At 41.3% G+C, this 10,700-nt stretch overlaps 1 protein-coding gene across 1 annotated transcript in view; it reads left to right on the forward strand.

Moving 5' to 3' along the window:
- The window catches only part of LOC128590580 (zinc finger protein 596-like), a 122,059-nt gene extending 113,494 nt beyond the window's left edge, over nt 1-8,565 (forward strand). The window contains exons 6-8 of the mRNA XM_053597920.1: nt 5,452-5,578; nt 7,115-7,194; nt 7,710-8,565. Of these exons, the coding sequence (XP_053453895.1) occupies nt 5,452-5,578; nt 7,115-7,194; nt 7,710-8,039 (537 nt within the window). The 3' untranslated portion in view covers nt 8,040-8,565. The remainder of the gene's footprint in view (nt 1-5,451; nt 5,579-7,114; nt 7,195-7,709) is intronic.
- The last annotated feature ends 2,135 nt before the right edge of the window (nt 8,566-10,700 follow it).

A 10,700-nucleotide genomic window follows, 5' to 3' on the forward strand; every position in this document is an offset into this window, starting at 1 on the left:
GGAGGCGCCAGCCTGCTGTCAGTGAACCCCTGGGCCTCCAGGTAAGATGACAACCCCCTCCCAGTGCCTTCTGCTCCACTCCTCCAGCTCCAGGTCATTATTGACCTTCTTCCCTGTGTCTCCACCCATGACCCCCACAACCACCCCTTGGCCTGTTGTTCACATGAAATCCCACCAATCTTTATATACATTGTATTAAACTGTCACGTCATATCCTCCAACACTGTAAATGCTGGACTTCCCACCTTGAGTTGAGAAATACGTAAGGTAATTCAACTCACACTTTAACACACTTTACAACTCTGCAAAGGTATCATTAGAGACCCTGAAAGTCTCAGATCTATGCTCTTGGAGAATGGTGTATGAAAATGCAGCGGCCATGACGGCTCCTTACGATGTGATCTTGGGCTGCTCCTTCCTGCTTTTGTTCTGAAATGTCTGCTATTCTGTTGGAGCAGCTTATGTCCCACTGTCTAAAAGTCCCCATTGCCCTCCCAAAGCTTCCTTAACAGGATGTCAGAGCATCACAGGGCCGGTTGCGGTAAGCATGCCTTTTCCTTCTGAAGTTTTGACATCTGGGGCCTTGGTAACCCCGGGGAGACTGCCTCTCCAGGGCTAGACTATTTCTACAGATAGTAAAGAACTTGACCAGTAATGTGCTTTTCTTTTTCATTTCAGATTAATATGAGGGTATAAACAATTGATTGGGTTACGATGTTTGCATTTGTTAGGTAAAGTCCCGATTATAGTTGTGTCCCACACCCAGGAAGTGTGCCAACCAATTGGTGTGCACACCAATTCCCTCTCCACTTCCCTTCCCTCTTCTCTCCTCCCCCTCTCCCTACTTGAATTAAGTTTTTCATGGAATGTGGCTTTCATAAGCAAACCAACCATTCCGGAGTCCCCAACTTCTCTGTGGGACTGTTACACTCAGGTCCATAGTCCTCTGCCCTAATAGGACCTGACCCCTTAGAATTATTCAAACTAACCATTCCTAGGCATGCTGGTCCTGCCTCACCCATTCTTTCCCAAGGAAATGGCAGTAAAGGCTCTTGTCCTCGACTCCCCACTCGCCCCCAGCTCCTTACTGACTTGCTGTTTCCCCCCACCCCCGCATAGCCCTGCATGGTGCTGGGTGCCCCCTCCCCCCGGCACAAACTTTCTTTTTAATGGCAATCATCTCCTGATCTACTGGCCTCCCCATATGTGAATAATAATAAAACTCACATTTTGCAACAGTGAGTCATTTACTGTCTCAAGGAATTGGTTGGCCCTGGGACGGGCAAGCTTCCCAGAGTTGCTAGGGCCCCAGAATAAAAAGACATGCTTGGTGCAGGAAGCCTGTCACCTTGGCCTTGCCTGCCCTGAATCAGGCTTGGTGACCAGGAGAAATGCTGGTGGGCTGCCCTTTCCAGTGTGGAACCTCAGCCATAGGCTACTTGTTGGGCAGATGGGGATCCTGTAGGGTAGGAATCCTCAAACTGTGGCCCGTGGGCTGCATGAGGTGGTGTGATTGTATTTGTTCCTGTTTTGTTTTTTTACTTCAAAATAAGATATGTGCAGTGTGCATAGGAATTTGTTCATAGTTTTTTTTTTTTTTTTTTTTTGTAGAGACAGAGTCTTACTTTATGGCCCTCGGTAGAGTACCATCGCATCACACAGCTCACAGCAACCTCCAACTCCTGGGCTTAAGCGATTCTCTTGCCTCAGCCTCCCGAGTAGCTGGGACTACAGGCGCCCACCACAATGCCCGGCTATTTTTTGGTTGCAGTTCAGCCGGGGCCGGGTTTGAACTCGCCACCCTCAGTATATGGGGCCAGCGCCTTACCGACTGAGCCACAGGCGCCGCCCCATAGTTGTTTTTTTAAACTATAGTCTGGCCCTCCAAGAGTCTGAGGGACAGTGAATTGGCCCCCTGTTTAAAAAGTTTGAGGATGCCTGCTAGAGAGTACCCACTTGGATTCTAGGTCCTGGGTGGTTTCTCTAAAACAGAGCCATGTTGTCCAAATGGCTGTGACCTTGGGTATCAAGGGCCAACAAAAGACTTAATTGGAGGCTATTGGCCTTTACCGTGAGCAGTCCCGACAGCCTTTTAAAAAAACATTTGGATAAATAGCATGTTAATTAAATTCAGAGTGAATATTATGTTGGGAGGGAACATAAATACCCATGAGAATAAAGGAAAGAACTTAGCAGAATTTCAGAGGTTATGAGAAAGGGCTGAAAATAATCAAGTGATATTCAAGTTTAAAAGCAAATTAGATTAGAGATTTTTAAGTTGCCAGGAGTGACAGAGAAGGAAAACATCCTACCCCAGGTTTGATTTGTCCTCACCAATCCCTGCTGGGCATAGCTATGGGTGGGCATCTGGGCAGGAGGGACTGATGACATTACAGACTCCAGCATGCTCTGGGCAATGTGGCCACGGGACGGGGACCCCATACACCATTCTGGGTGTAGAAAGGTGAAACAGGTGTTGGGGGGTACAAGAAGGAGAAATGTCTCACGTGCTACTCAGGTGAGGAGGTAATTCAGGCCGCAGTAGTCCCAAATACTCCCTTTACCCCCAGGGTGGTGCAGATGGCAGACAGTGAGGACAGCTCTAGCTGGTTATGAATTCACATGGCCATTATGTCAATATCTTCCTGGGCTTCAGTCTTCTCATCTGCTGACAGAAACTTTTCTCTGTGGGCTGCCAGGGGACCTCTCCATAGTGGAGCTTGGGACGAATTGGACAGTTGGAGCTGGAGGGCAGATGAAGCAGCATCCACTTCTTCCCCAGGTGGGCAGGAGGAAGAGAAGTAGGCTGCTTTTGTTTCGGCTCAAAAGTAACAGACCCTGAGACAAAGAATTGATTTGTTGGGAGATGATCTTAGGCCATACTTGCAGGAAGTGGGAGGTGAAACCTGGAAAGGAAGGAAGCCTGGGTTAGCAAGCAGGTTGGCCCTGTGGGCACTTGGATTTGCTCCCTCTAAGGAGCTCTAAGGCCAGTGTATTCAGAATTATCCTACCAAGGGGGTGAGGAAGCTGGGGTATGTGTACCCCATCTCCTGTCATTGGCTTCAAGGCTTCCTAATAGGTAGTGGCTTGATCTGGCATGTCTCGGTGACAGAATCTTCCTGTGGAGGCTTTTTTCCCTCTCACTACTACTTTCAGCCCCAGACCTCCCTTTCCTAGCCCTTAACAGCATAGATCATGAATACACATAGATCATGAATACATTTATGCATATGTGGGGTACAATTTGTTGATTTTTTTATACCATCTGACATGCTTACATCAAACCAATCAGCATAGCTTTCGCCTCATTTACTTGATTATTGTGTTAAGACATTTATGTTCTACCCTTGACAGATTTGACTTGTACCCTTGTCATATGCTCCATAGGCGTGGTCCTGCCTTTTACCCTCCCTCTATCAAACCTCCTCCCTCCACTCCCTTCCCACTCCATTTCTTCCCTTCATCCTGGGCTATAGTTGTGTTCTGTATTTCATAAGAAAGTGTGAGTAAACATAAGTAGGTTTCATAGAAGTACTGAGTACATCGGATACTTTTTCCTCCATCCACGTAAACATTAAAGAGGTAAAGTCTCTATCTTTTTTTAAGGCCAGCATGGATGTTCTAAGTACACTAAGAGAAATTTAAGGATCTGAGCTCCAGATAAGATACCCCAGTTCTCTGGAATTGCCATATTGGCTCAAAGGCTCATCCAGAAAGAATCTCCTTCAACATTACACTAAGATGTTCTAGCTTCTGATCAGGCTATGTATTGCAGAAGAGATGCAGGAGCTTTTGTTTTTCTCATCCAGCCCAAGACCTTGGGGAAAGAATCACTCATTAATTGAGTCATCAGCAGGAATGGGCTCAGGAGTGCCTTGAGTGTGGTAATGAAAATGAGTGAGAGCAGAAGGTTACAGCCCACAGGGAGGCAGATGTTTTCCCAGGTGAGCACAGTCAATCCAGTTGTTGGGTGCTGGAGGAAAGCTGTACAGCACTGAAATGAAAGCAGATAGGTTTAGGCCATTCATTTATTTTCCATAGTTTAAAAATATTAAAGCTTTGATAGAATATATTTGCACTATTTAGAAAACTTCCCAAAAAAGCAAAACTAAAATTCTTCTCAATGACTTTGTTCCCAAATTAATCTTTTCTCAAATTTAGTAGCTAGAAGAAACATACAGGGAGTGTTCCTTCTTGTGTTTCAGTGACACATGTAAGTGAAGGAGTATAGGAAATAGAGTAAATTTAAGACCCTGGGGAAATTTTGAAGTGGGGAGACTGGAACAGTCACCATCTTTTTTTTTTTTTTACCCCTGAATATAAAGATAAGATAGGGCGGCGCCTGTGGCTCAGTGAGTAGGGCACCGACCCCATATGCCGAGGGTGGCGGGTTCAAACCCAGCCCCGGCCAAACTGCAACCACAACAAAAAAGAAAATAGCCGGGCGTTATGGCGGGCGCCTGTAGTCCCAGCTGCTCGGGAGGCTGAGGCAAGAGAATCACATAAGTCCAAGAACTGGAGGTTGCTGTGAGCCGAATGACGCCACGGCACTCTACCGAGGGCGGTACAGTGAGACTCTGTCTCTACAAAAAAAAAAAAAATAAATAAATAAAATAAATAAATAAAGATAAGATAAAGAAATGAAAGAGACAATGATAGCTACTGGTGTTTAGAGGTCCCAGAGTAAATTGAGGAAGTAATCCTCGGAGCATGGGAAGGTTTAGGATGAGACTGTCCTTAAGAATAGAAGTCTCAGAGCTCCTGACTTGTGCTATCCTTGTCTGTTGTAGTGAACACTGGGGTTGTGTAGTGATGAGAGGCTGCATCTACTGATCCCAAGTTCTGCATGAAAGTTCTTCAGTCTGCAGAATCCTAAACATTGCTTCATTGTTCTCCATCATTTAATGAATAATATACCGTGAATTATATCTAAAAAAATATTTGATACATAGGAAACAATTTACATATTAGCTTATTGCATCTTTTAGAACTCAGAATTGGTTTTTATTTCATTGATGAAGAAATTGAGGTCCTACAGGGGAAGATCTAATGATAGTCATGATTAAAATGTGACAAATCATGGATACTGCTTGCCTTGTGATGAGTCTATGGATTTTGCTAAAGTTGATGGAAAAGAGAATTTTAGTAATAAATTTCCAGGTACAAATTTTATGATTAGTATCTGGAAGTTATAATTACAAATTTATGGGGAAGTTTCCAGGTTATATTGTCACACTTCATGTGATATTTCCTTATATGAAATTTCATGTGTGAGTACCTCTGAAAGACAGATCCCCAGGTCAGAATGAAGATAGTGTGACTGGAACCCAAACATCATTTGTGCTTTCTATTCTTACCAATCCCACTTCTTGAATACCATCCCTTTGACCACACTCCACTTTATGTGGGCATATACAGGCAGGTTTAAACAGAGTGTTCCTAATGTTTTAGGAACCCATGACCTTTGAGGATATAGTTGTAGACTTTGCAAAGGAAGAGTGGGCCTTGCTGGACACATCCCAGAGGAAACTTTACAGAGATGTGATGCTAGAGAACATTAATCATCTGGTCTCCATTGGTGAGTCACTTAATATTTATCATGCACGTATATGTTCATTCTTTCATTGATTAATTCATTCAACAAGTATGTAGAGCAACTGTCCTATCACTTCTACTTCTTCCTTTATCCCTTCATAATGTCCATAACTACCTGACTCAATTTGTTTCTTTTTCAGTTATATTTATCATCTTATCTAGAGTGCAATCTTTTTTACCACAATTTCATGCCTTGCTAGCTGTTCAATCCCCCAAACTCAGAAAAGTGGTGGGAATTCACTATTTTTGAAAGTATAAATAAATATTTTTAGTTTGTAAAAATAACTATTCTGTTTTAGAGATTGTTTCACAAGGAACCTAGATTGTTCTGATAGAGCTTATGTTTATTGTATTCTTCTTGGATATAATATTGAAAGAACCACAAAGACTTGTGATTTTTCACTGATTAAAAATACTGAGGATCGGGTGGTGCCTGTGGCTCAAGGAGTAGGGTGCTGGTCCCATATGCCGGAGGTGGTGGGTTCAAACCTAGCCCCGGCCAAAAACCAAAAAAAAAAAAAAAATACTGGGGATCCTGCAATCTGCCTTTGTACTCAGTCGTGGCCATTAACATTTATAGATCTTTCATATTTGGGGGAGCAAGTTGAAGGGCTATCCTTCAGTGGCTACCTTAGTGGTCTAAGATTATGTCCCGTGCTTGATGCCTATGTACTGTTAATCATCCCAGAACTCAAAATCTGTGCATCTTTTCCCGGTAAACAACTATGCACCTCAGGTGTGCTTTCTCATTTTGAGCCAGGAGAGGAACTTGCAAGAGGAGGAAGTTTTATCCAGGGCCAGAATCCAGGTGAGCTCCAAGAAGCAGTGCTTCAGTAGAAGGAAGAGGAGCAGGGTCAGGGAGTGTGTAGCCCTAAGAGTCAAGTGAAGAGTTCTTAATTTAGTGATTATTTTCTGAAATGTAGGCAAAGGAACAAGGGAAAAATTCCTCAGATGTTGTTATGCCTTGCAGGTATCAATTTCCATTCAAGTATTTTTTCATCATTGTTTTTGACTTTTGGGGATGTTCATGGACTTATTGGAGTTAAACTTTCCCATAATAACCCTTGTTGTAGTCCTCATCTTTGAAAATTTTCCTTTCTTTACTTACCCAACTTACCATCTTTATTTTTTTCATATCCTGAAAGTGTCAGTTATCAATGTCCTTTAATACTTTATTCTCTAGAGCAGGAGTGTCCAACCCACAGCTCACAGGCTGTATGCAGGTTATTTGACGTGTTGCATATCAAGAAAACTATGCACAGACCTTTTCTTTTGCTCATCAGCTTTCATTAATGTTTGTGTATTTAAGGTATGGCTTAAGACAACTCTTTTCTTCTAATTTGTGGCAGAAAAGAAAAAAAGGTTGGACATCCCTACTCTAGAGTATCCTTAACTTAACAATCTTCACCTGTCTGTGTATCAGTATTTGAAACATGCTCAAATGGGAATAGGGGCTGTTTAGGGGCTATTTTTATTCCCCTAAATACAAATCTGGTAATTTTTAAAATAATTACTTCAGGTAAAGAAGGTGACTTTAAACAAGAAATGACATCCATGCAACACATCTGTCAGAAGGACACATCCATTGTGGGCACAATGGTAAGCTTTATTGGTATAAATCCTGTTCTTCAAAATAGAAACCTACAAATGGAATAAATTTGGAATTTGATATACAGGGTAGATTTGTGTGCAATTTAAAGTTACAGCTATTTTAAATTGCACACGAATTTTATGTCCACCCTGTATTTTACTATACTTAAAGTTGGGATCAACGGCATTCCCAGCAGAACCTTTGGTTAGTTTGAGTTTAGGGAAGAAATTAACTTGATGTGAAAACCATAACATGAGGCCTTATGACAGAAAAATTGTGTAAATGTGACCATGGGCCTGTAGTTCGAAACATAATAAAGTATTAAAAATGTGTCAGATGGCTCTTCAGCTGGGACTCTATAAAAGATAAAATATTTATGCACATAATTTATGTAACTAAGAACAGTTGTAAATAGAGTCTACCCCTGAATGATTCCTCTAGAATTAATAAGTAGAGAAATGAAGTAAGGAATGAGTGAATATAGACAGCTCTTTAATATCTTTCATTTGTTTCTCCCAAATAGGTATCTTATATTCAAGAAGATCCTTTTGAATATAATAATTTGGGAGAATATTTTATTGATCATATAGCATTGACTCAAACTATGATAACTTACATGGGAAAGAAACACTACATGACCAAAAAGTTTGTGAAACCCTTCAGTGACTGGTTATTTTTTAATCAGTATAAGGAAATTCATACTAGATGTAAATCATATCAAAATCATCTGTGTGGTTATCTTTTTAATCAGAGCTCTTCCTTTAAAAAACACAGTAAGACCCACACTGGAGAGATAGCATTTGAATGTGATGTGTGTGGCAAAACTTTCAGTAAAAGTTCTAATCTTAGATGACATGAGATGATTCATACTGGAGAGAAACCACATGGATGTCATCTGTGTGGAAAAGCCTTTACTCATTGCTCTGACCTTAGAAAACATGAGAGAATTCACACTGGAGAGAAACCTTATGGGTGTCATCTATGTGGGAAGGCCTTCAGTAAAAGTTCTAACCTTAGGCAACATGAAGTAATTTACACTAAAGAGAAAACACATAGATGTCATCTGTGTGGGAAAGCATTCACTCACTGCTCTGACCTTAGAAAACACGAGAGAACCCACTTTGGAGGAAAACCCTATGGATGTCCTCTATGTGGGAAAGCCTTCAGTAAATGTTCTTATCTTAGACAACATGAGAGAACTCACAATGGGGAGAAGCCATATGAATGTCATCTATGTGGAAAAGCCTTCTCTCATTGTTCTCACCTTAGACAACATGAGGGAACTCATGAGGGAGAGAAACCACCTGGATTTCATCTGTGTGGGAAAGCCTTCACTGAATCTTCTGTTCTTAAACGATATGAGAGAATTCACACTGGAGAGAAACCTTATGAATGTTATATGTGTGGGAAAGCTTTCACTGAATCCTCTGACCTTAGACAACACGAGAGAACTCATACTGGAGAGAAACCATATGAATGCAGTATATGTGGAAAAGCCTTCAATCATTCTTCTGTCCTTAGAAGACACAAAAGAACTCACACTGGAGAGAAACCATATGAATGCAGTATATGTGGTAAAGCCTTTGATAGAAGTTACAACTTTAGACTTCATAAGAGAGTACACACTGGAGAGAAGCCATATGTATGTCCTAAATGTGGGAAAGCCTTTAGTAAGTGTTTTAATCTTAGATAACACGAAAGAACTCACACTAAAAACATAATAAATGTGTACAATTCATCAGCCATAGTTTTAGCCCCTAAAGACACCAGAGGACTAACACATTAAAGAAACATTATGTTTATAATCAGTATAGAAAAACGTATTTATCATTAGTATTTCACTCAACCTACATTAATTCAAAATGACCAGAATCCATATACATTTCATGCACATGGCACAAACTTTAGACACTGGACTGACCATTTATAATGTGAGAGAACCAAACTACAAATCAATTGAATATGGAAGAATTGGTATCCACAGTCTTACCTGTTAAACAGAAAGGGAGATATGATACAAGAGAGAAATTCTGTGTCAGTTATCAATGTGAAAATTCCTTCATTTATGATTTATCTTTTAAATAAGTGAGTAACATCCACAGGAGAGAACCCCAATGTCTATAATTTCTGCTCACTCATTTAGCTAATCGCCAGTTTTTGGGCACACAGAAGAAAAGTCTGCATCGTGTAACTGATAAAACAGGAAATAAGTGAATATGTTTTTTCTTAGGTGGATGAGACTTCTTGAACAAGACCAGATATTCATAGTGGAAAAGTAATCCAATAATGAAAAATCATGAGAACTCTATTAATAGAGCAACACTTGTAGGATAGGTCAGTATTCGCATGGTATAAAATAGCATGAATGAGGGAAATTCTTCAGTTAGTTACTCATTCTCCAGTCAATAGCAGCGTTTTACCAACAGTCCTTACAAGAAGGTGGAAAAGTCTGAAAAGTTGAATGGAACCTGTGGCTCAGTGGGTAGGGTGCTGACTCCATATCCCTAGGGTGGCAGGTTCAAACCCACCCCGGCCAGACTGCAACAACAAAATGGCCGGGCATTGTGGCGGGCACCTGTAGTCCCAGCTGCTCGGGAGGCTGAGACAAGAGAATCACTTGAGCCCAGGAGTTAGAGGTTGCTGTGAGCTGTGTGACACCACAGCACTCTACTCAGGGGGATTAAGTGAGACTCTGTCTGTGCAAAATAAATAAATAAATAAATTAATTAATTAATTAAAGTCTGAAAAGTCAGACTGGGAAGAAAATTCTAAAAAGCTATTGAGTGTATACTTGAGCAAAAAATTCAGAATTTTGGACAGATTTGTTATTGAAAATATGTAGGATAAAATGTACAATTCTGAAGTGACCTGGGAATATATATGTATATCTATCTATCTATATATGTATATCTATATCTATATATATATCTATATCTATCTATATATATATATATATATTTTTTTTTTAATTGAGACAGAGTCTTACTATGTCGCCCTTGGTAGAGTGCCATGGCATCACACAGCTCACAGCAACCTCCTACTCCTGGGCCTAGGTGATTCTCTTGCCTCAGCCTCCCAAGTAGCTGGGACTATAGGCACCTGCCACAATGCCTGGCTATTTTTTGTTGCAGTTTGGCCTGGGCCAGGTTTGAACCCACCACCCTTGGTATGTGGGGCCAGCACTCTACCCACTGAGCCACAGGTGCCATCCCAAACTCTTGGTCTTAAGTGATTCTTTTGCCTCAGCCTCCCAAGTAGCTGGGACTACAGGCACCCTCCACAATGCCTGGCTATTTTTTTTGTTGCAGTTGTCATTGTTGTTTGGCAGGCCCAGGCAGGGTGCAAACCCACCAGCTCCGGTGTATGTGGCTGGTGCTATAGCTGCTGAGCTACATGCACCAAACCATGACCTGGGAACATTGAATACAAATAAGAGAACAAGAAATGAGATTAAACTTTATTATTACTGGCAAAAATGCAAGAAGTAAGTGTTGCTAAGTACAAACTCTAGGTT

Source organism: Nycticebus coucang, chromosome 7 (assembly GCF_027406575.1).
Source record: "Nycticebus coucang isolate mNycCou1 chromosome 7, mNycCou1.pri, whole genome shotgun sequence".
Taxonomy (NCBI): domain Eukaryota; kingdom Metazoa; phylum Chordata; class Mammalia; order Primates; family Lorisidae; genus Nycticebus; species Nycticebus coucang.